This window comes from Furipterus horrens, unplaced genomic scaffold (assembly GCF_987537825.1).
Source record: "Furipterus horrens unplaced genomic scaffold, mFurHor1.1.pri manual_scaffold_3, whole genome shotgun sequence".
Classification (NCBI taxonomy): domain Eukaryota; kingdom Metazoa; phylum Chordata; class Mammalia; order Chiroptera; family Furipteridae; genus Furipterus; species Furipterus horrens.
In genome coordinates, this window is record NW_028327173.1 from 192,368,412 (window position 1) to 192,395,594 (window position 27,183).

At 51.7% G+C, this 27,183-nt stretch overlaps 1 protein-coding gene across 3 annotated transcripts; it reads right to left on the minus strand.

Moving 5' to 3' along the window:
• Positions 1 to 15,332: 15,332 nt before the first annotated feature.
• Positions 15,333 to 23,710, minus strand: ZDHHC22 (zDHHC palmitoyltransferase 22). Of its 3 annotated transcripts, none has more exons than XM_090271226.1 (4): positions 23,481 to 23,710; positions 21,864 to 22,041; positions 21,117 to 21,656; positions 15,333 to 16,450 (listed from the first exon to the last, which is right to left on the minus strand). In XM_090271226.1, the coding sequence occupies exons 3-4, from the start codon at positions 21,640 to 21,642 to the stop codon at positions 16,185 to 16,187; spliced, it is 792 nt and encodes a 263-aa protein (XP_090127352.1). In that variant the 5' UTR covers positions 21,643 to 21,656; positions 21,864 to 22,041; positions 23,481 to 23,710; the 3' UTR covers positions 15,333 to 16,184. The 3 variants fall into 3 exon arrangements, with proteins under 3 accessions (XP_090127352.1, XP_090127351.1, XP_090127353.1); XM_090271225.1 differs by lacking the exon at positions 23,481 to 23,710 and adding an exon at positions 22,443 to 22,669; XM_090271227.1 differs by lacking the exon at positions 21,864 to 22,041.
• Positions 23,711 to 27,183: the final 3,473 nt, after the last annotated feature.

The window sequence follows — 27,183 nt, forward strand, 5'->3', positions numbered from 1 at the left end:
CTCTGGGACTAGCAGCTCTACTCCGCTAGGAAGCTTCCTTTTTGGCAGACTGTGTTTGGCAGCAAAGCTGTGTAGACAGGTGCATTCAAAACAGTCTAGGCACAAGTCATAAGTCTTACTGAGTGTCAAAAATCTGAACATAGTTGCTGAGATCCAAATTTATTACATTGGAAAAACCCTCTGTGGAGTTATAAGCCTTTTGGATTCTTCTTCCTAGGTTAAGATTTGCATTTCTCTTCTTCTCGCGGAAAAAGATGACGAAAGCCATAGTTGATCCTCACTGCTGAGTGGCAGGAAGAAGCAGCACCGCCCCCAGCTCTTCTCTGGTCTTAATGCTGGAGGTCTCTCCAGGCTCTTTCCCTAGTGGAGCTATAGGCAGGTGAAGCCAAGTAGAGAAGCTAGATCTTGGAAGGAGAATCTATTGAAACTAGCAGACATTTGGGGCCAGAAGCCAGATCAGCAAGTGGAGGAGCCTTGAAGTTGACCAGAAAGACCTCTGTTGGTTGCACGAGGTTGTAAGGCGTAATAGTCTAAGCAATGCATGATTTTATCTGGTATGATGTCCTGTGGCAGAGCTGCTGTTTTCTGAGAGTGGGAAGCCATTCTTAGCTCAAACTAGTTCTTAAAAGAACTTCTGGCAGATTTTGTTGGCAATATTGAATCACATCTAGAAAGAGCTGCTGATTGAATTGGTTATGGGAATGGAGTTTAATGACTTTGTAATTTATTACACTTTCATTGCTGTTTATTGATTATAGTATTGTCTGACTTTACTCTGATTCCTAAGCAGAAAAGTAACTCGCGCATATACTGAAGTGTTTTTCCAGCTATGAATTCTTTAGGGTAGAAATTTATTTACCAAATGTGAATTCTTTTGAGGAAATATGAAGTTTTGTAGAAATTGACTGTGAATTGTCAGAGAAAAATAAAAGTCACTTACTTGAAAACTATTTGGCCTTTTTGCTTTGTAACTGCTTAAAAATATTAAGTGAAACCTAGAGTAAATATTTGAATTGATTGAAGTTTCAGACATCGGGCATGTTGGGATTAGATAATGAACTTGTAGAAATTCGTCATTCAGACTTTGACCAGTGTGAACTTAAAGGAAATGCAAAGCAATCTTAAGACAAATGAGGGGCCCATGTTCCCTAGACCCTGGGACGTTTATATAGGGTAGGTTGGGAGGAGAGGAGAATACAGTCCAATGATTTCTTCCATCTGATCTGACTCTTTCACAAATAGAATTTTTAAGTGACAAAACTACTCCAGTTGTCTACTGGGATAAACTAAAGCCACGTTCAGTGAAGTTCTTTCTACAACAGAGGGGTCCTTAGCGAGGGCATCTCCAAGGCTTCCTCCACTCTTCTTGGAGTTGATCCCTGATGCTCTGCCCCTCCTCAGGTCTCAACAGGGAGATGTGTGGTGTCCTCCCTGCCCCCCACGCCCTCCTGGGCTTAAGACACTAGAGAAAATAAAAGCTGCTCCTCATTTAAAGACCTACAGAGTTCTGTAGTCTAATCCTTACAGCATTACTTCTCTCCTACACCATCTGTTACGTCACCTTTGGGACCCAACAAGCGAGAGCCCACACAGTGGACTCGGCGAGACCGAGGAGAGCAGTCAGTGAGTGAATAGCCCCTGGCCCCTCGGCATGACTTCTGGATGGGGACACTGTCCGCCCGGGAGGCCTGTTTGTGAACATGTCTTTAATCCATATCTTTATGGCATTGCTGCAGATCGTAGCCTGGTGTGCTGGGCTCTGAAGCCCTGCCCTGCACCTGTCACACCTCTGACTCATTAACTGGGTGACTTTGGGTTAATCACTGGACCTCTGTTGGTGTCACTCTCAATGAATAATAAAGAATTGGAACCGGTTCTCTCTACAGTTCTCAGCTCTAACCATTTGTAAGATCTCTAGCTGTGTCACAGGTGAGCTGTAAAATTAATATATTAAAATTTTTTTAACTTACAAAGTAGGTTCCTAGTGCTCTGTTAAGATGGCTTTATATTACAGTGCTCTGTTGGATTTTTATTTTATTACAGGTGACTCTGCAAGAACCATTTTGCCAGTCTGTGTTGGTTTGCCTTTCTCATGGCTACCTGGCTGCAGCTGGCATGGACTCACTAGTTCCCATATAAAAGACTGTTCTCAAGCAAAGAATCATTAGCCTCCAAAGGAGAATAACTTGGGGTTAAATGAAATAATGGCCTTTCCTAGTCAGTCATCTGCAGACAGCTTTCCTCTCCTCTGAGATGAAGGATGTAACTGGTTTTATGTTTTGAAGAGCATGTCATTTAGCTTTTATTTCCTTCCTGACTTGTCTCCCCACAACCGGGAAGGGTGTTTCTGCGTGTCTTATAGGAGTCCTTAGGTTGATTTAACATTATTCCTAAGGCAGTCAGTCATAGCCTACACAGACATGGTGGCACTTGGTGAGGACTTGATTCTGGTCCCAGCCTTTTGCCTGTCACCTTTCGTCCACACCAGCAGAGAGCTGAGAGATGAGAAGCGGTCAGTTGGGGCGACAGTGCAACCAGAATGGGTGGGGGGAGAGGCAGCGGGCAGCAGACTTGATCCTGCCACCTCGGTTTCCTTTCTCATAAGAGGAGGAGAGTAATCCTTTACGGTCCACTTGACATCTAGAGATTATGGTGAAGTGCAAAAAAAAAAATGACTCAAGTGTTATAAAATTGCTCCACAGAGCAAGGCAGCCTCCTTGCCCACAAAGCCAGCAGCGATGGAATGAATTCAAGTGATCGCATGCCACCCCTTCCCGGTTCTCATTTGCTTGGCATAATTAAGACTGTCTTTTACCAAAATCTCATTTACAGTAATGGGAAGAGAGCAAATCTCAACCCATCCCCCGGTTTCTTGGAAAGAGTTATTCCGTGGGCCCAACCCCATTGGCTTTTTCTTCTCCGAATTCCTCCGTTTTTTCTTAGAACATGTGGCTCTCCTCTCTCTTTTTCTGAAGGGCGGTTATGCAAGACATTAGAGAGTTGCTTGAAAGAACAGTCAGTATAGTTCCTGCCTCAAATTACAGCAGCTGGAGGAGAGGCGCGAGCAGGAGATAAAAGCCTGTGGAGTCCGAAGTTAACACAGCAAGTGAGTGGGTGGAAGCTGTTGGGAAATGATGGGCAATAAAAACCGAGAGCAGGATCCAAGGCCAGCCAGCCTGCGTGAGGGGCCCGTCAGGTTGCATGGTTAGCGGTGGAGCGAGGCCTTACAGCAGCTTGGGAGCCGAGAGTCAAGAGCTGCCTTTAATTTTCCTAAAGGCGCAGGAACTACAGTGGCTTTGGAGGAGGACTCCGCAGTTCTAGTAAATGTCTCTGTGACAGGTGGGCCAGGGCCCGCGCTCTCCCGGGGCACCCATAAGCCCTCCACTGCCACGCAGGCAGATGGCATGCGCCACCGGCTGGGGCCCTGCCCTGCGTTTGGGGTGAGAGAGTGCGTGAGAGACCAAGACCTGCCCCACACATAGATGGTAAAACCATAATACCCTACAGAGAGCTGGGCTGAAATCACCATTTCCGCTCGCTCCTTATACAAATTAATAAATCACCCCCAAGTCGGGAGAAGAGAAGCAGCTTAAAGATACCCACAGACAAAAGCCTGCATTCTCAGCAGGCCCTGCATCATATTGACCAAATGTAGGAAAGCCTGGATTGGGAGGTGCGGCCCTCCTAGTGAAGGTTTTACCCCTCTGCTCCCCAGCAAGTCCTCTGGGCTTCTCCTCAAGAGGCACTGAGCTGCTCAGGAAAGGCACATGAGTGTTCTCTTAAGCAGACCACAGAGAAGAAAGGAAGGGCAGTGAATGCCCGAACCAGCAGCCCAGGACACTCATAGCTGGCAAGGGAGTTCCAAGCTGTCACTAGTGGTCCTGGCACTGCAGCAGCCTGAGGGGCCGAGGACAGCTGAGGTGCAAGTCTCTTTTCAGAGCCCCCAAGCTGATGCTTGTCTAGTCAGAATGTGCTGCCGTCATTCTTGAAGCATTTTCCAAGCCTCAGTTAACACTGAGAAGCCCCTAACTAGTTACTAGTGAACTCTTAAGTTCCTAACATTGCTGTTTGTCTTAGTTGGGCAGCAGGGACAGGCGTGGCCTCCTGGCCCCGTCAGCTGTGGGGGTCTGGGACATGAGGGGGCACACACACTGAGTGGAGTGGTAAATGTCTCTGCCACACTGATTTTTTCTTTTTAAATCTCAAGAAGAAAGGGCTCTGGGACCCACAGGGTAAGTGGAGGGCAAGCACTGACAGCACAGGTCAGCCTCAGGGTAAGTCCCCCATTGGAGGCTTCTAAACATCCTCAAATATGTGGTCCTTGCTACACCGTTTTTCACACACACACACGCACACACACACCCCCTCAAATCTGTATTTTCAAACCCTGATCATTTCTACTTGGGAAAGTTGTAATGATTCCTGCAGCTTTACCTGACTGAGCATTGTCATTGTGATTGTTACTTCAGGATAACATACATAAAGTTGTCAATGCATTTGTGTCCCCAGGTGCTGACCTAGTTGTAGAGTATAAAGTGGCAAATGAAACAGACTTGGCCACTGCTTATATACTAGTGGGAGGGAAGCAATGACTGTCAGTTAGTCAGTCACCCCACCGATGGTTTCAGTCTCACTGGGTCTATATGTCTGAAGTTGGGTGTGTAAGCCAGGTTAATGTGATATGTCCCACTTTCATTTTTAAAGATTAACATTTTAATAACCTTTGGGTTTAGCATCCTTTGATTAGGGCAACAGTCCTTAATGGTAAACTAGTGGTTGAGAACAGTGATATAGGCGCAATATATTAACTAGTTGATAAGTTCCCCTCAACACCCAAACACTAGGAGCGAGTTCTCAAAAGTGGATTATCCTGTTCGGTGACTCACCTAGACTTCTGAGCTCATCCACAACAGCACCTGTGTCTTTCCCCAGCCTGCCCCCAGCTGCTGCCAGCAGAAGCTATCACACAAGCCCAAGCACGAGCACCTTCCTAGGTTTTGCAGGAGGACCTAATCCTGTCCCTGGCAGCACTGAACACTTACTGAGGCTCAGGACCTACAGAAGGTCACATGTGGTCCCAGCCTTGGAGCTCTCACAGCTAAGCCAGGAAACATGACTCCCAGGGAGAGCAGAAACTCAAGGCAGTATGGCCTGGTGCCCAAGGCCAACTCCAGACCAGCATTGGAGGAGCGCTCCAAAGCCTCAAAAGGAACTCAAGGCTGGTTGAGATTCGAGCTCAGCTTTGGCGATGATGGTGTTTAGGTAAGCTGAGAGGACGGGAGCAGCGTTTCAGCCAAAGGAAAGGACAGGAGTAGAGGCATCGGAATGAGATGGAAATATCATGGCTTTGGATCTGGATCTGGTTTCTGTGTGACCCTAGCAAGTTATGTAACCGCTCTGGGCCTTATTTCCTCATTTTACTACCTACTCAGAGATGACTGTGCCATAATGTGTAGTGTCTAGAACAGTGGCCTCACATGGCGGGTGCGTAATAAACAGTAATCATAAGATCATTACTGCAGCCATTTGAGCGGTGAGGACAGGCCGGCTGAGCTGGCCTTGGTCCAAGGTCAGCCTTTCACTTTGTACTTACAGGCCATGAGCAGCAAACCAGCAAGCTCCCTGTCTGCGTCCCACACCCTGCTGCACCCAGAACAGAGCCCCTCCTTGGAACACACCCTATGGAGTACTTGGCAAGCATGCTCTCCCCAGCCTGTCCCAGGCCTCACCCCTCTTCAGGGCTATACAGCCAGGGGTGGGGAGCTATTGAGGATCAGGGGGTTTGATTGTCTGCCCCACCCTAGCCAGGATCCTTAATCTCACACCTGGCCCAGCCTCCAACACGTACAATCTGTCCTCCACACCTGTATCAGGTGAACTTTATCAGTTTCCCCCTTGCTAATGTTACCGCCCTCATCAAGCACCTCTGCTGCCGAAGTTCTAGCCTTGGCTGCACAGTGGAAGCCTCTGGAGACCTCTTAAAATCCCCACGTCCAGGGCATACCTAGACCAATTCTATCAGATTTTCTGGGAGGTAGGACCTTCCCCTACCTAACTCCCATTAGTAACTTTTAAAACTCCTCAGGTGATTGCAAACGTGCAAAGCTGGCAACTACTACAATGGCTCCTTATTGTGGGACTTGGATTGGAGTGGGAGTGGGTAGAGACTAGCCCACACAGAACAGTAAGCGTAATCAGCATCTCCAACCCCCTTGAGGCTTGTTAGAAACTCAGAATCAAAGGCCAAGATGATTGGAGTCTGGCTTTTACCAGCTCCCCAGGTGATTCCCACGCACTGTCAAGTTTGAGAAGCACTGACACCAGCTTTTACTAGATGCTCACAGTGGCCCAGTGGTCCGAGTGCAGTACCAGGTGTTTTATACAGAGTCTCATTGCATCCTCACAGCCTCTCAGCTAGCAGCACCCCCGCCGACAAACAAGGAAGCACCTGCAGTCATTTGACAAATCCTTACTGAGAACCTTATTAAGTGAGAGGCTTGGTGCTAAAGATTGGGGATCAAAAACGGGGCTCCCCTGCTGAAGAAGAGCTCAGATGCCAATGGGGTGTGAATGTCAGGGTCAGCACTTACCAGCTGTGTGCTCCTGGGCGACTTCCTTGGCCTCTCTGAGCGCCAGTTTCCTCTTCTGCAGATCTGGGCTAGTCACATGCACAGGGCTCATGATTCAGTGAACTTCCTTAGGCCACGTGCTCTCCACATGGCCTGGCTCTAGCACGAGCTCAAGAATGGTCGCTATTGTTACAAGTAAAAATACTCCCAGGTGGTAGGAAGGAGATGGAGTTGGGAGGGTTTGGTCCATGGCGGTGCCCATGGAGGGGCAGCAGGGATGAAAGTGAGGTCCTGAGCGCTAAGGGGGTGATGTACAGGAGCCAAGTAAGGGGGATCGGGGTGTGGACAAGGCTGCTCTGATCTCACACTCCCTGACCTCATCTCCCAGGATTAGGCTGCTTCTCCCCATTTTTCTGAAGCATCGATTAAGTCTAGGGTGAGCCCACTATTAGCAGCACGAGTCTGAGGCCCAGCTCTCACCCTTTGTCCACCAAAGCTCTTTGTGGCTCGGCGAGACAAGAATTCCAGCAGCCTGGTCAACGGGGGCTTGGTTTGCCGTAGGTCCTCCCGGGCGCTCCAAACTTTCCGGGGAGGGGGTAGGGCGGGCGCAGGGACAGCCTGGCGCATGGCCCGGCAGCGCCCCCTTCCGGCGGAGCGCGCCACGGCAGCAGGTCCTGGAGGGTGCTGCGGTGGCACTCGCGTCGCGGAAGCGTACCCCTATAGGCGTCTGCGCTCCAGCCCCACGCGGCCCTTGTCCCACGGGGTGGGGCCTGGCAGTGAAATCGCGACCCTGGCGCGCGCGACGGCCTGAGGAATCGGTTTAGGGCGTTCGCGTTCCTCGAGGACACCATTGTTTCCTGTAATTTAATTTTCTCTCCTGAAAGCGTGGCTAAAATCCTTTCTCTGGTGAGCCGTCGCACACCTGCCCCGCGTTTAGTAATTATGCAGCACGTACGAGTGACTTCAGAGAAGGAAAACTCTGACTCCAAAAAACCTCCGCTGCCTTGCGGCATACCTCTTCAGGGGAAAGGCTAAGGGAGTAAACCCCGACAGAAAATCCGGAGCCGGAGTCCCTAAGGCGGTTTGACGTTGTAGTCAACACCGGCAACTCCTGCGGCGCACCTGAAGCCAAGCTGTATCGACTCCGTCTTTCCCTTGGACCCTTCAGCTGCGAAGAGAGGGGGGGTCTGCTGCATGGGCAACAGCAGACCCTCCATATTACCCTGCCCAGGCTCTGTAGCTTCAGCGTCATCACAAGATGTCGATTCAACACGGGAGGAGACAGATACCATGTCACTCCCGAGTCGGACTGCACAGCCATTCTCGGCGGTGCAGATAGACTCTTAAGAAGCTACACCATCGTCTCTCGAGACGGACGGCTGCCGACGACGACGAGTGACTGCTCGGTCTCAGCTGCCGGGATCGCTCAGGTGGATGGGCTTCGCTGCCCGCCCAACTGGCCGCTGTCCTGGCTTGGATCTCGCGGTCTCTCTGCACCTGGACCTAACAAGCAATCCTTATAGACTGAGTAGAAGCAGGACAGCATTTCCCCTGCTACTGGTGACCTCTGCTGGCTAAGAATCCATCAAAATCAATTTCATGTCATTTCCAACTCTCAAATCATACCCCTCCCTGCTTTTTCTTTTAAGCTCTATTCCTGCCTTCCCTCCTACTGGCCACAGCACAATGCTCCCAGCAGGTTTGCCAGACTAGGCCCAGGTGCTTGTGGAAAGTCACATAGCATATCTAGGGCATTGCTGGGACTAGAGCTCAGATCTCCTGAAACTTAGCCTCTTAGGGTTCACACACTCAGAAGCCTCCAGGGACCAAACTGGTAGGGGAAGAGTGTTAGTAGCTCTGTGTAGGATAATCGGGAGGGGAGGGGTCTGTGGCAAAGTAGAGCAAAGTAGACCTTCCCTTTGGGAGAGGTCATTCAAACCATGTGCCCCATTGAAGGTCAAGAGTGTTCAATTCTTGATAAGTCTAAGTAAGAGTGAGTCTTGTATCCAGGGATGACAGTGACTTGTCTAGGGTCACGCAGGGACTCAGCGACAGAGCCACTGGCTACTCTGGACTCACAGTAAGGTGATCTTTCCAAGATGCCACTTACAGGATGGGGATAGGTGACGCCCCCCCCCCCCCCAACTCAGTTCTGCCCATTAGAGGCCTAGTTCCTGCTCCATGCTGGAGGAGTTACCCAGGCTGGCACCCCCCACCACCATTCATGCAGCAACCCCATTCCCCTCAGAGTCCCCTCAACTTCCCCTAGAGAGTGGCCTTGGATACCACTCTCCCCTCTTCTGTATCTAAAACTTCCCATTCAGACCACTTCTGGCCCAACCCTCAGCTGTCAGGCAGAAAAGGAGGGCAGCTGAAACAAATCCCTCCCAGAATTTGAAAGAAGGAGTTGGGGGGTGGGGGGAAACAATGCTATTTTTAAGGAGATATTAATGGTGCGGTTTTCAGGCACCATAACCAAGCCAGAAAGGGGGTGTTCAGGGACAGGGCCTCTGGAGAGGAGCCCACACAGGGACTGCCTCCTCTCCAGAAGCCTCAGCGCCCCTGCAACCGCTCTCCTTTCTGCTGCTCTCAGCTCAGGGTTCCGGGCCAATGCCCTGCTCCCAGCCTGCAGAGCTTTGTGCTAAAAGCTGCCTGCAGTGGGGAGGACCCAACATGTGATCCCGCGGAACCAGCCATCCCTCTGGCCCCTCCAGCGGCTTCTCTCTTCCCATGTGTCCTAGAGGAGCTTTGGCAGATACTTTTCTCCTCTAAGCCCACTCCATGTTAGGCTCTTTGGTGCTCCTGTCCTGATTTCCAAGGGGTGGCTGTGCTCAGCCCTCTGACAGTATCTGGACCCCTCGTGCAAGTACCCTGGCACTGTCTGGGGGGCAGCAGCCCAGAAAGAGCTCAGGTCTTTTTCCCTGGCTAAGCAGCTCTGTTAAGGCTGCAGAGGCTGAGCCTAGTTCCTTTCTCTGTACTCCTCAGTGCCTACTGTATAGTAGGGGCTCAATAAACATGTGGAATGGATGAATCAATCAATGGCTTAATGAATGAAAACTTGACCCCTTGTAACCAGCAGGGAATTGATTGCGTGTCTATAATAGTCCACAACAGAAAACTAGTCTAGTGTCTGGGTTCAAAGGATAAACCCAGGAGCAGGCAGCCTGTGTTTGAATTCCAGCTCTGCCAATTACTAGCCATGAGGCTTTGGGCAAGTTATGTAATCTCTCTGTGCCTCAGTTTCTTCACCTAGAAAATGGTGGGAGTAAGAAAGCATACCTCAAGGATTGTTATGAGAATACGTAATTAATACAGGTATGGCAAGGGCCTAGCATGGAGTGAGTTCAGTAAATGTTGGTCATTGTTACTTGTGGTAGAATTACAGCAGCACATGTGCTAGGTATGGGGGAAGCCAGAGGGTTCCGCCGTCCCCTTTCCTGCCCTCCAAGCTTTGCAGTAGAGCGGAGAGATGGAACCCTCACAGGAAGGAGGGAGTCAGAGCGATGGACTGCTGCCGAGTGCAGGGGAAGTCTCCCCAGGGTTGAACCTGGGGGGAAAAGGTCCTGTGGCGACGTGGGACAGAGAGGGCCTGGAACAGGCCTCGGCTGAAGGAAGGGGCCTGGTGGGTCACCGGGGTATGGGGCTGAAGGTGCCCACCTGGGCGCAGAGGGCCTCACCTGCCGGGATGGGGGGCTGTGCAGTGTGAAATGTCATCCCCGTGTTTCGGAGTCTTCAGCCCTTCAACTCTACTCGAGCTCCGGGAAGCCATCTCGGTAGAAATAGTTTCCTTCTAACCCCATTGCTGAAGCTGCGTGGGAAGGAAAGATGGACGGGGAGCTCCCAGAGGCCCGTCTCGGGACCCAGAGAGAGGTCTAGAGGTCTCTGATGTCTCCAGGCTGATTCCCTGGGGAATGAACATGACCCGCTGCCTGTAGTCTCCAACCTGGAGAACCCTGCTGACCATTAGAAAAACTAAATGTCAATCTGTACTTGACATACCCAAGAAGAGCTGCTTTGAACTAGGGTGATCGGGTTTTGCAAGAAGTGATCAAGAGGAGGCAGAGTTCATTGGGAGGGTTGCTGCAGCACGTATACTCATGTCCCCATCACCCCTAAATGGAGACATGCAATTCCAGAAACACCTGCCATCCCTGCCTCTGCCTAGTCCCTCCTACGCCCACTCCCACCCATGGCCTCGCTGTTCTGCCTGGCCAGCTCCTATTCATCCGGCATGACCCTGGCAGCTCCTCCTTTGGGAAGTCTTCCAGCTCACCCTCAGTCAGTTGAGTGCTCCCCTCTGGGCTCCTGTAGCACCCTGTTCTCACCCCTCCCATCAGCCACTGAATCGCACCCACTGCACTCAGTCCTTTTTCTCCACAAGTTCTCTGAGGTCAGGTAATAGGTCTCATTCATCTTTGAATTCTTGGTTCTTGGCCTCATGCCTGGCATGGAGTCAGCATCGATGAGTGTTTGAGGAATGACTAGAGGAGCTGGGCCAGCGCCACCCAAAGAGTGAAGAATGAGGACAGAAGCTGAGGCCAACAACAAGGCAGCTGAGCTACCCCAGACAACCCCTGCCCCACAGCAGGCTCGCCCTGACTGGCGACCGGATCCAAGGTTCTGCCCGGCCTCTAAATCATCTCAGACAGAGCAGGACAAAGCACCCTTGTTCCCTGCCCATCCTCTCCTTTTCTCCCTGGCAGGAGGGGCTGCCTCCCTGAGAGCATGCCCAGAGACAGGGCAGGAGGGGGATCAGGGGAGCCATGAGCCCAGTTGGAGGACACAGGGTACAGAGAGGAGCCAGGGCACTTACAGGACTAAATGCATAAAATGACAAGGACAACCATATTCGTAGGGAAAGAGACTTGCTAAAAGATGGCCCCTGTGACCTAAGGACTGGCTTCATTATAGCAGAGGGGGATGTGGTTCAGGACGAGGATGTGCATCCTCGTCCCAAAGCTGCTTCGGTACCTGACCCCTAGAGTATGGCAGCTCATATTTTGCCTAATGCAACACTAGCACATGGGCCAAAGCAGAGTGCCCACTTTCCAGATGGGACTATTAAGTCACTGGGGAGCCAAGTGTTCCACTCCGCCTGACCCCGGGTGTGTGGCCAGAGGACCCATGACCTCTATTGCCACAGGCAGATAGATAGTTCCTTTCAGCTTTGGCGGTCAGAGAGTTGTGCTGCAAAGTACAACATGCCAATTGCCCTGAATCCCTTCCTCCTGGCAAGGTTGCAGAGCCCCGGCTGGTGTGGCTCAGTGGATTGAGCGTCAACCTACAAACCAAAAGGTTGCTGGCTCAATTCCCAGTCAGGGCACGTCCCTGGGTTGCAGGCCAGGTCCCCAGCTGGGGGTGTGCAAGAGGCAACCAGTCGATGTTTCTCTCGCACATTGAGTGTTTCTCTCCCACTCTTCCTCCCTCCCCTCTCAATAAAAATAAATAAAATATTTTTTAAAAAAAGAAGAATGATACTGTCAACTGCCAATTAATGAACCAATGAGAGAGGAGAGTGATTTTGGTGGCCCTGAACCCCAGGGCTGCGGTCTTCTCCCTACCCCAGTGCTCCTGAGGGCCGGTCCTTTGAGGTCATGCTGATCACTTCATCTCAACATTCAGAAGGACCTCAGGCCCCCACCCCAGCACCCCACCAGCAATGCTCCATGTCTGTGATGGGGCTCTGATAACCTTCCCCGCCTGACCTGACCTGCAGCCAGTGCTCTCACCGACACCCTGGTTACATCACACACAGGTCATAGCAAATGCCTCTTGCTGGGTCCCTCCCACTTCCAGTCTAGCTGCCAAGGCTCCACTTTCTGAAATCTAGCTCGAATCCTGTAGCTCCCTTGCTCACAACCTTCAACAGCTCCCTCTTACCTGTCAGATTCACTCCAGACCTCTTACTTGTTATTTAAATCCCCTCTGCTCAGGTCTCAGGTCAGCCTTAACTCCCTCTTGCTTCTCTATGAGGTCCTCTATGTTCATTGTTCCATGGCCACTCCAGGGCTCCAGACCTGTTCCTTCTACCTGGAAAGCCCCGCCTGTCTGCCTCCACCTTGGAGACCTCATCCATCCTTCCAGGCCCCGGCACCAATAGGAGCCGCATCTGCTCTCCTCTGCGCACTCCTGGGACCTCCCCAGGACGTGAGCCCCTTGAGGACAGAGTTGTCTCATCCGTCCTCTAGCCCCATAATGTGCAGAGCACAATGCTGGCCACAGGAGGGGCATAAGAGATGTGGAGTGAGAATGAGCACAAAATCTGCATATTCATCTGTTCAATATTTATCGAACACCTGCTAGATGCCTACCCTCTGCATAGCATCCAGGATATGAGGGTCTATCTGTCATGTGGAGTGTAGATACACAGCCCATGTTCTAGAATGTCCTGAGCATTAGCTGAGCACTAGAGGATTAGTCACAGCTCTGTTCATCCCTCTCCACCTGTCCCTGCATGTCTGGGAGCTACTGACCATTGACGTGTGTTCAGGGAATGCAGACCCTGGCCTAGGCTAAAGGTTCATCAACAGCCCAAGTAGAGTCAGCACTTTGTAGCTGTGTCTCCATCAGCTACAAAGTCCTGATTCTGCACATCTTTAGGATGCATCAGAGGTCATGCCCATTCACTTGTTCAGGACCACTCCCCTCAGGGCTCAACCCCCTCCTGGCTGTCCCAGGGCTGGGCAGCCTAAGGTCTCCAGGTGTTGTAGGTAGGGACTGTAGGGCAGGGGGCCCTGGCTGTTCCTCAGGGGTGGTCATCTCTGGCTGTGTTGGAGGAACAGGTAGATTCTTCATTCTCCCCCAACTTGTCCTCTGACATGGAAAGAGGTGGGAGGAGGGAGAAGTGGGAGAAGAGGAAGTCCCCAGGTTAGACAGTCCATCCTTGGTCCCATGGGTTCACAGACCCCAGCACTGTAGACCTGCTACCAACCACGGGTGATATCCACACACTTCCCAACCACACAGCACAACCCTGACTGATCACAATGGACACTGGCTGAAAGACTGGGACAGGGTCTTGGGGGTCCCACACAGATGCCCTTTTAATTGCTGGATTGTGGGGTGAGCCAGGGTCCCAGGGAAGGAGCAGGAGCATCTGCGGCAGCAGCAGTCTAGACAAATAAGATGTAACTACTTGAGCAGAAGTATTTTTGATACTTACCTTAAATATTTTAACAGCCAGTCTGACTGCGTCAGTGCATTCCAGCCCTGCTAGCAACCACAGTGCCCATGTGACCACATTAAATCCAATTTAAAAACCACATATTTTATTGATGTTCTTCATTGACGATACAGGGCCACAACTGGCAACCTCCCCTCCAGCCCCATTACTCCCCTCTGCCCCCCACACACTGCCCAGTCTGCCAGCAGCCAACCTTCTGCAGTTCTCCCTTTGGGTCCCTCCCCCACTGTCCAGCCTCACAGGGCTGAGGCTCCAGGAGGCTGCAAATGGCTGTGCTGTCTTCCAGGCTTGAGCTCTGTGGTCAAAAGAGAGCCAAGGCCTGGATCACCCAGGGCCTCTCCCCCGACTCTTCCATCCCACCACGTAAGTGTGGCCAGAACTGGGGTGAGGATGCCCCCCACTGACTCCTCCATCCAGGCAGCCTGGGATCTCCTTCAGCCCTTTCTGCCACATACTTCTTCTCTAAGTGACCTGCCCTGCTGACTACCAAGATGGCATAGTGACCATTTTTCTGGGGGTGGATGTCAGTGCATGAGGACAGTGACAAGATGCCTCTGACAGCAGGAATCTCATTGTCTTGATCACCACTGTGTATCGGTGCCTAGAAGAGCACATAGCTGGCACTAAATACATACATGTAGTACGCATGAATGAAGGAAGGAATAGAGGAGGGAGTTTAACTGGGAGGAGCCATTACTACATTAGTCCTCTAGGGGGTGTGAAGCAGGACCAAGATAAAGTCCTTCCAAGCTCTGCTCAACAACTCAGGATATTGTGTGACAACAGCTGGGGTCGCCATGGCCACCAGCTGGACACTGTAGGGTGTGGGTTTCAGCCCTGCTCCCTGCATGGATGGCTGACTGGCCTTGAGACCAGTCACATGTGTTGTCCTCACTCCCTCATATGTCCCAGGGGTCTGAGCCTCTGGATTCCAGAACACACAGCTATGTCCCTATTTAGAGCCAGTCAGATAAACGGCTGGTCTGGTAATTACACCCCTATATTCTGGGCTCCCCATTCCACAGCTTCAACCTTCCCAATCTCACCCTTCCGAGTTGAGCATGACCTTCAAGCTCTGCTCTCCCCACCACTGTCCCCACCTGCCCCTGAATTGCTCCATCTCCCTGTCCTCAAATGCCAACCCCCTTAACTAGCATTAACACCTAGGTAGACTTTCTCCAGAGACTCTCTCCTCCCTGGCTGGGTGGGGTCCTAAAAGATTGCATCATGATTTTTCAGACTCTTCCTTGCCTGGCCAATCCTCCATGAAAACAAACGGCTCACAGATACCTCTACAGGTTTTGCCTCTGGACCTGGCAATCACAAAGAGGACTCCAGAATCTTGAAATGGGAAGCGATTTTCCCTCCCCTGACCCTGTGCAGAAAGTCTCTCCACTACATGCCTGCCTGGCCCCTGGGGAGGTAGGTAGTGAGTGCCCCTAACATCGAACAGCTTTAGTTGCCAGAATGTCCTTTAAATGGGGGAGAGATGAAGCTGTTTGCCTCTCTCATTCTCATTCCCCAAATATCCCAGATGCTGTGTGACCCTCTCTTCCTGCCCCTAAGCACTCCCTTCTCTCTCTCTCCCTGCCCCCATCTCTCTCTCTCACACACCCACACATTCCCTTCTATATGCTATGCAGTCACATGTCTCTATCATTTATCAGTAGGTCCCCTTTCCTTCTCTCTTCTCTTTGCCTTCCCAGCATCTAGCAAAGGCTGGAAGCGTGCCAGGGAAAGAAAATATCCAGCCAGGTCCTGGGTTAGACTGGGGTGACCAGCTGGGACAGGGTGCAGAGGGGACAGCAGCTGGAAACCCCAGACCATTGGCTACTGTGGCCCAAAGAAAAGCCTCACAATTTGGGCGGGAGGGTGAGCAGCAAGCTACTGAGTTCTTTTTCCTTCCCATTGCCCACCATTCCACAGAGGGGGTGGGGACACACACCCCTCCTTTCCCAATCTCCCTGGCAGTTGGCAGACTTGGTAATTTTAAACATTTTGTAATTTTAAACATCTTTGCCAGCCTCCAGGTCCCAGGGAGCATCATACCAGCTGCAAGAATTTACTCCTCACTCCCCACATGGGGCTTAGAGGAAGGGCCCTAGCAGATGGCAGTGTTGACACAAGAGGTGGTAGAGAGGGACAAGCCAGGCAGAGGAACAAGACAGGGACCCCGAGGAAAATAAACAGAAGCAGAGGCCTCCTAACCACCACCTGGCTGGCCTGAGGGGCGTGTAACAATGCCTGGGGGACCTCCTTGTCCTCCTTGTCATGATCCACCAGCCAATGTTGTTCTCTGTGTGTCCCGGACTGGGGTGGATGCTAGGACATCGCCAATCCTAGGTTGTAGTGGGTCATGGGTGGAGACAAGGGTGCCACGGTCTTATGCTCAGGAGGAGTCAAGACACACAGAGAAATGATGGGGGTGCTTGCTACTTGTCCCGCTGCTTGGAGTTCTCACCTCCCACGTTGAACATGGGGACCAGCAGGCCCAGGAGCCACCTCTTCCCGAACACCTCCTGTAAGTTCTTGCGCCAGGGCCGGGCCCTCACCACTACCCCCTTCCGCACCTGGTGGCGGGTCTGACCCCGGAGGATCAACAGCAGCTGATGGCAGCAGAAGCCCGCGCAGGCCAGGCCGATGGCAAACCAGAGGTAGAGCATGAGGATGACGAACATTTCAGAACCGAGGACAGCTCCTGCAGGGGTTGGGGGCAGGGAAACACCAGAATCGCTTTACATCCAGGCCACGCAGGGACCTGCCATCACTGCAGGCGCGTTCCGCTGGGAAGGGAGGGAGATTCGTGAGATTGAAGCTACATTTTACAGCAACCTCCGCACTGCAGTGAGGGAGAGAAAGGATCAATTAGTTGCCCTAACTTTTTCTTAGTGCTGATGAATCCTGAGGCCAGAAATCGACTGCGGGTGTTGGGAAGGAAGCTTCTCTGGGCAGAGCCAAGACACTAACATTCCTGGGGCTAGACATGCCTGTCTGTCTTCTCTTTCTGGTATTTCAGGAGGAGAGAGGGGTGAGCTGAGGATCCTAGAGAGGGAGCTGGCGCCTGGGCAGCTGTCTAGACTGAAGCACCTTCTCCCTGTGGAGCTGGAAGCGCTGGCTGGGAGGACTCAGGAAGGTGACAGCATGATGGAGAGCAGGGCCTCGTCATCAAGAAGAATAAGTCCCGAGCTCCCAGAGCAGCGAAGAACTCTGACTTAGAGGACGTTTCAGTCATTAATGTTAATGAGAGGATGTCGGGGTCACCAGAACATGCCCTGTCAATCAGAGCTTGCTGAGGCTGGAAGAGGCCCCCAAGGTCATTAGTCTAGCCCCTTGCCTTGGGCAGAACCTCCTGTTAACTCCTCTAAACAAGTTCTCTCTATTACTAGTTTTTAAACATGTATTGGGTAAGAGATTCCACGCTCTTCAAAGTTGAGGTGCTCAGTCCATGCTAAGTTTGAATCTCCCAGTTCTGGGGTTTCACACAAGTTTTGTAACCTCTCTGAGTTCTAGTTTGCTTGTGTGTAAAATGGTTCCATAAAGTTGCAGGATTCAGGAACAATGTGGCCATTTTTCTGGTTGACACTCAGGGCAGGGCTCCCTGCTGAGGGTCATTCACAGAGGAGGAGACTATCCCCAGAAAGGTCTCAACTGTAACTCCTTAGCCCATTAAGCTCTCTCCTCCTTCCCAGGGCTTGCAGGTGCCTACCTTGACTTGCCCAGCAGCCAGGGCAGAGAACTTAGGAGGGAACTTGAGAGCCCTCCTCAGCCTGCCTCTTCCTGCAGGGCAAGCCCACCCCCCACCCCCCATTGCGTGACGAGCTACCTGCTCCAGAGACCCTACCGGACAAGCTGTTTGACCACTGCAAGGCTCAACCCTTTCCCTCCCTTCTCCAGTGTCCCCTGCCCCAGTCTACCTCTTCCGTGGTCTCCCAGGCTCCAATTTTCAGACCCCTGAGGGTTGGGCTTTTAAAACGTGTCCAGTCTGAGCAGTGGTGGACTCAGCCACATGAAGGATGTGGTCCTGATTCAGGTTTGCTCATTAGCAGCCTCCTCTTGCCCTCAGCCCTAGGAGCTTGGATAGCAGGTTTCTATTTGCAAAGTTGGAGAAAAATAAGTCCATCTGCTCAGGGGATGGAAAGCTCATTCCAGCTGGCATTTTGAGGGGCCCCTCAGCTGCCTGGGGGCAGCAGCAGGACAGGGGTCGCATTGGGCTGTGCCATCCCCTGACCCACTTCTTCCTGTCAGCACAGGTTAGCTCAGGCAGCCCCATGTGGAATGAAGGATTCAGGGACCTTGGTTCCCTTTGGGCTCTGGGAATACTGACAGGCAAAGATGGCCCTCGAGCTGGGATATGAGAACATCAAAGCTGTCAAGCGTGGGCCTGCCTTGCAACTCAGCCTCAGGGACAAGCCTGGGCCGATGGAAGCTGTTTCCCAAGAGCATTTTTTCTGGCACTAAATCAAGGCATGTGGAAGAGACCTTCTGGCCTTCTCCTGGCCCCATGTGGCAGCTACAAAAGGTTCTTCCGGGCACCTGCTTTTTCTTGAAGTGTTTGAAGCTGCCTAACCTGACTGCCTCAGCTCTTTGAACTATCTAATAATAGTTCTGCTTCTTTTTGGAAAAATTACAGTTTTTCTAAAGGGCCTGAATGGTCACACCATTCAATCTCTCTCTCCCTGCTTCCCACCAAGCCTTTATAACACCTTTGACATGTCATTGCTTAGCATCTTTGATATACATTCAGGGACAAGATGCTCCCTTCCCCCCCAAAGCAGCTCATTCATCAAGAAGCAGCTTCAGAGAGGCAGTGTGGTGTAGTGGAAGAAACAGGAGCATTGGAGGCTAGCAACCCTGAGTTCAAATTTTTGGTTGGAATCATACTAGCTGTGTGGCTTCAAAGCAACTTGACCTTGCTGACCCTTTGGTCCCTAAGCCTTTAAAATGGATACGATAATATGTACCTCACTGACTTGTGGTAAGGATTGAATGAAATGAGACCTGCACAGTGGTTGGCACGTAATAGGTGCTCAACAAATCTTAATGCCCTGTCCCTTCTGCTGGACTTTCTGGTGGCATCTACCATGCTGGTGTACGTATACAAATGCCATGACACAAGCCAGATGGCATCATCTCCATTTCCTAGATGAGGAGAATGAGGCTCAGAGAGATGACACAACCTGTACAGATCTCACAAAGACAAAAGAAAAGACAACTTCTAAAATCCACCTAGCCAACCTCCTACCTCTTTACCATCAGCTAAAGGCCCATGGGCAGCAGCCACTGGAAGACCCCTTCCCCTTCCAGCTCACAGGGCCCACATTCCCAGCCATCCCATGCTTTGGTGGCAGATATGACTCAGAGACTGTACCATATTTGGGGACAAGTACCACAGTTGGGAAATAATGCTCAATCTATCAAACAACTTGGGCTTTCTGACTCCCTCCTGTCCTCCTGAGCAGATAAAATGGGGAGTGCCCTCAACCACCTGGGTTGAGAATAGGGGTAGAAGAGATAGGGAGGGAGGTGCTGAAGAGGTGAGGTGTATGCGTTGGGGAGGGAAGAGAATAAGGACTGGCAAGGGGAATGATGAAAGGCTGGCAAAGGAGGAAGATAAGATGGGAGAGTTGGAGATTACGAATCTTGGCCTTCTTTTCCTAGTGGGTATGGTGAGGAGGTAGAAGATAATGGCACTCATCCTTCTGCTGAAATAGGGATCTGGGCTCCAAGGCAGGCACTTACTGGCTCTGTTCTCCTATCAGATCAAAGAAATAGATCCCTCTTCCCTTCTTTCCTGCCTCCCAAACCTAGCACATATGTGTAGGCCTCAAGCCTGGACTTATCTCAAATCAAACCATTTCAAGATCCTCCCTTTGGAACTATTTGGAAAAGAAAGTGTAATTAGGTTCTCTGGCTCTCCTCATCCCTCCACCTGCCTGTGCTCACACTCCACCCCCTAGCCCGCCCACCTCCCCTTCCTCCTCCTGGTTATTTCGGTCCTAGCAGCCTCCTATGCCAGCATTGAATCCAGAAGGCCTGAGAGCTGAGTTCTGGGCTCAGTTCAGCCACCAGCCCTCAAGGAAACCCCCCTAGCTGGGTCTTTCCTGGGTCTCTGTGTTCCCACTGCCAAATGGCACAATAGTTCTATGCCTGCAAAGGCTGAAATGTTGGCCCCCTCCAGAGTGAAGGAGAATTTTTGTGAATGTCCAACCCAGGCACATCAAGACAATCTTGGGTTCTCAGTGGAAGTAGCTGTATGTCTCTTTGCCCCTGAACCGCCAATGGGTGAGGAAGCATGTTGTGTTCCTTGTGCCAGTGTGTGTGTGTGTTGGGGGGTGGGTGGAGAAGAGGCTGCTTTGCAGTAGTAGTAGGGTCCTGGGTGAGCCATGTAATGCCATTTGAGCCTCAGTTTCTTCATCTGAGAAAGGGAGATAACAATAGCATACACACACACATGCACACTATCAGTTGTAAGAACCAAGTCAATCAGAGTCCAAGGTGAGGGTAGGGATGGAGAGGAAGGAAATGAGGTAGGGACAAATTTCAAGGCCAGGTAAAGTGGTAAGAACTGCCTCTCTGGGCTAGGTACCAGGGAGCTGTTTGTTCTTGGGGCTCACTATACATAGTCCTCACCAGGGTGCCCAGCTGAGCATCACTGTGGAGGCCCACACATCGGGCTCCTGCAGGTTTAAGAGCTTCCTGGAGGGTCAGATCCAACACTAGTCCCATGACTCTGCTGTGTGAGGTGGAGCCATTAAACATGGCTGCATCTCCAGCCAAGATGCCCCTGCTCCGAGGCATCTCCTGGCTTCAACCACCTGGTGGGGTCAAACATAATGGGCAGGAGGGCAGAGCTTAGTCATTACTGTGACATTACTGTGATTGGTTGGCAAGATCTTTGGAAGGCAAAGCCCTTGGGGTGGTGTGCGAACAGAATTGGGGTCCAGGCGGGGGACGGTCATAGCGTGGGTGTACCTCACAGACTGCATGGAAGTATGGCCAGCACCCAGCTGCCTGACACAGAGCAGGTGCATTGCCTGAATCACCACAATTCTATGAGCAAATAGATAGTGGTGAGCAAGGAGAAAGTGATGAGGATGGGGGTAGGAGGAGAGGTTACTAGGTAAAATACAGCATGCCCAGTTAAATTGAAATTCAGATAGGTAACAGTAAATTTCTTTAGTATGTCTCATGCAGCATTTAGGAGATACTTATACACTAAAAAGTTATGCATTGTTTATCTGAAATGATCATTTAATTGGGCATCTTGGATTTGTCTGTTTGTTTTCTAATTCTGGCAAGCTTGGGGTTGGGGTGGGGGTGGGGTCTTTGTATAGGACTCGACCTGCCTGTCAAGGCCCACTCACCAGAGAAGAACTGGCTGATGGAGGTAGGAAGGAGCGTTAGGAAGGCGAGGGGGTGGGCGAAGGAGATGGAAAGGACCGCCGAGATGTAGGCCACGCCCGCCACCATGGAGTAGAGGCAGGCCAGGGAGGTGTAGAGGCAGAACAGGACGAAGTTGCGCATGTTCCTGCTGCCAATGCAGTTCCCGGTGAAGAAACAGTGATGGTCGTGCCTCAGGGTGACTCTGGCGCACACTCGGCAGAAGTGGGTGCTGGGCGGGGGGCTCGGAGCCTTTCTGCCCGAGGTACCCTGGCAGGCGTCCAGGTCGTCGGGGGAGTTCTGGATGACCAGGACGTAATTGCCCAGGGCGTTGGTTGAAAGAAACAGGAAGAGGGCCCCGTGGAGCAACGCCGGCGAGAAGAGCGGGGCGGCTGCGGGGTCCTCGCGCATGCTGGGCAGGAAGAGGAAGAGCTGCAGCACGAAGGTCACCAGGGAGATGCACAGGAAATAGGCGGGGGCCACCACGTTGAGCAGCCTCAAGGCCAGCATCTTCGATTACATTCCTAAGGGGCCCAGGGTGAGAGGAAGACTTACTGCGGTGTCCAGGGGGCGCCCTAGGGCGCTCCCCGGGCGCTGTCTGTTGGTCCCGCTCCGCGCAAATCCTCGCTCCCGGATCCCTGTTCCTCCACCACCCCTCCTTTCTTTCCTAACCCGGACCCAAGCAGACATGAGACCCGAAGACCACAGGGCCTCTGGGGCTCGAGCTGTACCTCCCGGTGCCCGCTCCCTCGGTTTTTGAGCGACTTCGGCGCCGGGGCACCCCGGAGTCGGGCACAAGGAGTGAGGTTGAGCTTGTGCGCAGTCTGCAAGGCACGGAGGCAGGGGATTCGGGCTACGCTCCTTTATGGCTGCGGAAAAGAGCCCAGGTTTGGGGTTTCTTCTTCAGACCTCCCAGGAAGAGAAAGCAAAGGATTGGGTTGGGGACTGAGGCAGATGATGGAAATCCTGCTTCACCTCCTGTTTCATAGCCCCTGCCCCCACCCCATCTTGGGCAACACTCAGGGATCTCGCCGGTAACCTAAGACGTTTTGAAGGTATGTGTGCTTGTGGGTCATTGATGTCTGTGTGTGTGTGTGTGTGTGTGTGTGTTGGGGGCGGTTCCTTATGTGTGTGAGACTCTACATGTAATCTATGTGCGCCTGAGTGTCTGTGTTTGTGTCTGTGTTTATCGGTGTACACACAAGCAGCTGCTGCCACCTGGCCTTTAAAAAAAAATCAATTAAAGCAATCGATACATTCACACACGCACTCAGGCACCGAGTGGGGTGGGGCGGGGGCAGCCGGAATACCTGTGTCAGCCGGTCTTGGTCAGCCCACCTTTCCACGCTGGCAGCCCTGGCTATTTCTTTGCAAAGAGCGTTTTCATTCGAGGCGAGGATATTAAAATCCCCCCTTCGCGCCCGCCTCCCGCCCGTCTGGAGCTAGAAACCCAAACAACGCCGATTGCGCCGAAACCCTTTCGGTACCAACAAGCCCGCCCTGGGTTCAGGAGTGGGTGCTTGGCCAGCCTTTCAGCTGATCGACCCGGCAGCCAAGCCCAGCCCCCACCGCATCCCCCTCCCCTCTCCCCAGCCGTGGTTCCTGCCCAGCTTCCGAGGCCACCGGGAAATAGAATTCTGGGCGCCAGAGAGAACTTTTCTAGGGGCTAAGGAGACGGGGAGCCCGAGGCGCGAGAAAAGTTCTGGGAAGGCTGCTGCACCCAGGATGGGCAAATGCCACGGGGCCTCCGTCCAGGCTGTCCCATCCGATTGGGAGACTGATCACCTTGGAGTCCCCTCTGAAGGTGCCAGTGCCCCTGGACCCGCGGCCACCGTGGAAACCGCGGGCCTCTCTCCGCGGCGGGGGCCCAGCGCAAGGCACGTTCAGGGGTGGTCGCTGGGGGCTCGGCTCTGCCTCTGGCCACGCGCTCCCGGGTGCTGCGCCGCCCACCCCAGGGAGAGCCCTCGGCCCCGGGCTCCGTGAAGCAAGTGTCTTCCCCACGCCGGTCGCCAGGGGGGCGCAGGAGCAGCCTCCAGATGCGGCGCCTGGAAGGCGAAGGACTGGGGCTGGGGGAGAGGGGCGTTCGGCGGTTGGCCACAGCCCGGGCCCTGCGCGGGAGGAGAGACGGTGGAGTCCGCGCCGGGGGCAGCAGTGGGATTAGAGGAGCTGTCCTTTCGGCACTGGCGCCAGCCTCGCCCGCGGCGGGAGGCACAATCGCAGCCCCAGTGAAGCAGGCAGCACCGGCGGCCGCTGGCTTCTCGGCCACCGCCTCCTGGACGCCCAGGAAGCCACCCCCTGCGCCGCTGCCGCACCCGCACCTCCGCAGAGGGGTGGAGAAAGGAACTCACCGAGCTTTAGTCGCCGATTAAAGCAGCTCTGGACGCCGGCTCTTGCCCTCCCCGAGGCTGCAAAGTTGTGGGCTCGGCCCCACTGTCTCGCAGTCGCCTCACGATTCGCTTCGGGGAATGGGCAGGTAGCGGGGGTGTGGATAGGGAGCGGGCAGCTGTGGTCCTCCCACTTGGGCGCTAGTGAGTGGGGGCCAGGAAGCGGCGGGTATGGCAGCTGGGCACCCCCCCACCCCCTTCTGGGGGCGGCGCTCTGGCCACCCCTCTTAGCATCGTGGACTTGCCCCCACCCCTCCCCTAGTTCCCTCGGAGCGGGCTGGGGCGCCCTGCCTGACTTCAGTCCCAGGTTCCAGCTGCATCTGGATACCGCCCTGATGTGGATGCCGTGGTCATCACCTGCTCTTGCCTTTCCACCGTGGCTGACAACTCTCCGGTCTCTCCACTCTGGGACAGAGAGAAAGAAGCTTGGGGGTTTTAGAGCTCAGCCTGTCAGGGGCAACACCCACAAAGATCAGCATCATTGTCAGTTGAGATTCTGACTCTAGACCCTGCCTCTGGGGTCTGAACATCTATCATTCACTACTGTGTGGTCTTCAGATTCCAGGTTCCTCTTCTGTAAAACAGAGATGTGAGGATTATATGGTAATATCTGTAAAGCCTTTAAACAGGGCCTGCCCGTGGTGAGTATTAGTTCATAATTATTGACACTATTTACTGGGCCCTTGGAACCAGGCGCTGTGCTAAGCCTTTATCATAAGGCAGCTTTGTTAATCTGCTCAACAGAAGCTTGGTGATCCCCACTGTATAGATGAAGAGGATGAGACACACAGAAGCTAAGTCACGTGCCCAGAGTCACACAGTGGGTAAGTGGCAGAGCCTGGATTGGAACTAATGCACCCTCTCTCAGCCTCTACACACCCCAATATCACTCTGAGACCCAAGGGGAGCTCTCATTTGGGAGAAGGGAGGAGAACAGAGGGTTTTATCCAGACACAGAGCTTGAACCAGGAGCATCTGCCTGGGTTCCTGTCCTGTCACCTTGTTCCTGTTTGCTGCTCCTTCCCGACTCCACTATTCTGAGGTGGGTACTGAGGGGCATCAAGAAGGTGGGGACACTTGGTCAGTGTGTGTCAAAAGGCAGTAGGGGTGAAGTAAGCAGAGGGAGCTTTAGAAATACAGCTCTTTCCTGGGCTGTCATGGCTCACCCACATGCCCTGTTCCACGTCTGTGGGTGAAGGCAAACATAATAAATAATTGTTTATTGTTTTTCAATTGGTTGGTTAAAACAAGAGCAATCCCTTAAAATAAGGGCCAGCTGCTTATCAGCTCAGCTTATATCTTTTAATCATCTGATATTGTTTTCTCTGTATTTTATCAGTGTACATCACAATAAAAAAAGGGGGACTCTGAAAGGGTCTTACATATAAGCAACGCCCCCCCACCCAGCTTGCCAGGTATTGGCCTCTGAGAATCTGGTAGCCTTATCAGTTCCAGTGGCCACAGGGCAGACATAGGAAAGAACAAGTGGCCTTTTTCCCTTTAGAGCCACTTTGTATCAAGATCATGGCTGTCTGTGTCCTTCTCCCAGGCTCTGCCTATCTCTCACCCTGGCTTGGGAGGCAGGGAGCTCAGAGGATGCGGTTTGGCCTCTATTGATTGAAGGTCTCTGTTCCTTCAATACCTTGAAATTCCAGTGGTATTTCTAATTTTATTCTGCATATGCGTGTGTGGTGGGAAGGTGTGCGTCTGAATGTGTGTGTGTGTGTGTGTGTGTGTGTGTGTGTGTGTGTGTGTGTGTGAGGGAGAGAGAGAGAGAAGCTAAATGGATGTGGGAAGATGTCAGTGGAAGAAGGAAGAATTCCGCCAGGAAAAAGACAGATATTGGCTGTGGAATGGACAAGCACAATTATTTATTTAGAATTATAGTTGATCAACAGAAAAGCTCATTAAAGCTTCAGGTCTAGAGTCAGTAGTTCCTCAGCCCCCTCCCCTTAAGAGAATTGAGTAAGAGGAAATACAGCCAAATGTTATTTGGTTTTCAAAAATTGGTGCCTACCCCTGATAAAATCAATAGAGAGGTCAACTTAAAAATTTCACTTTGATTCTGGCCCCACCAGAGTGAAGCAGACTAAGAATGAACACTTAAAAGAGTTTATTTGAGACCAACGAATGATGTGCTGGGAAGCAAGATCTCAAATGCTCCCAAGAAAGAACACTGTAGTGCCAATTACCAGTTGTGGGACCTTGAGCAAGTCACTTAACCTCTCTGTTCTCAGTATTCTCATCTATAGAATGGGATGAAGGTGTTACCTTTCGGTGTTGATGAGCAGATGGGATAATGTAATATAAGTGCCTTGGTCCCAGAAGGAGATTGGATAGCGTTAGTTTCTTCCTCCTCCTATATCTCTTCTGGGCCTTTGTCTTTATCCACAAGGAAGTCTTATTTTTCCAACTAAAATGAGAGCTCTTGGTCTAGGTTGAAACTATTTTGGGGGATCTCCTCCATATTTCCTAAAATGATGGTTTGCCCAGAAGAGACACTGAGTAAAGGTGTATTGACTGCTGAGTTGATACCGGTCCCTTTCCAAGAGGAAAGTGGTGTTTCGAGGTTTTAAATGTCTGGTGAGGACACATTTGCCACTGATCTTGCATCAGAAAATAGTTTGTAAACCACACTCTCTGCTGCCTTTGTCATATATTCTTATAATTGAGCTATGACAATACCTGCAGGCTGTCCCATGGGGGCAGGAATGCAGACAGGCATCTGACTGCTGCTGAGTGGTTTCCCAGAAATATATGCCATAAATCTTGCTATTTGGTGGTGTTATTTGAATAAAATGGATTCCCTCCCAGGTGGCAATCATTCCATTTTGGCTCAAAATGTGTACAAAGAGAGGAACTGTATGCAGCAAACCACTTCTCCCTCGTTAGGGGGGTAGGGGGGTGGATGGGAACCCCACACACATGTCTGTCTGGCCTTATAACTTCCCAAGTGTTGGGGGTGGAAAACAGTCCAAATGCAAGGGGCCACACCTAAGGAGGCTCTAGGGATTTTCCTTCAATCTCATGCTCTTATTTTAGATTGATCAGAGGGATTGAGGAAGATAGGCTGGGGCCAAGGGTAACTGGTGCCCTGAAATTAAGATTTTAATAGATATTCTTGGACAGAATACTCTGATAGCAAGTCAGAGGCAACCACAAAGTGCTCCCCAAGTCTCAGAAGGCTTAGTGAGATGCCATATGGCCTGCCCAGATTTGGAAAATACACAATACAAGCGCAATCTTCATCTTAGCCAACTAAATACATGAAAATTGGATTATCACAGAATTTCCTTTTGAATGTGGTAATTTACTTGGTCAACTGCATCTTTGTTTTAACAATAACATTACTTTGATGTAATAAAGTACTTTGTAACCCTACCAAGTACATCCACAAAATTAAAACTTCATTCCACACATCTCTCAATATCCCTACAGGCTAGCTGGGGGATAAATGATTAAACCCATTTTTCTTATGAGGAAACTGAGGTTCAGAGATTTGCTGCACAGTAATTTGCAAGCCTTGCCTATATTCGAATTAAAATGTGATTTAACATGCAAACATCTCATTGATACCTATGTTTTCTAGAACATGCCCCTTGCATAAAGGAAGCAGGTATATAACCTACTCTCTCAGAATAAAAGACTTGCATGGTTTCTCTTTATG

Excerpts from the sequence above, each read along its gene's own strand:
- ZDHHC22 (XM_090271227.1), bottom strand. The coding sequence starts at position 21,642 with ATGCTGGCCTTGAGGCTGCTCAACGTGGTGGCCCCCGCCTATTTCCTG. Across the intron at positions 16,451-21,116 it reads CATCAGCCAGTTCTTCTCTG|GAGCTGTCCTCGGTTCTGAA; the intron begins GTGAGTGGGCCT and ends CAACCCCTGCAG.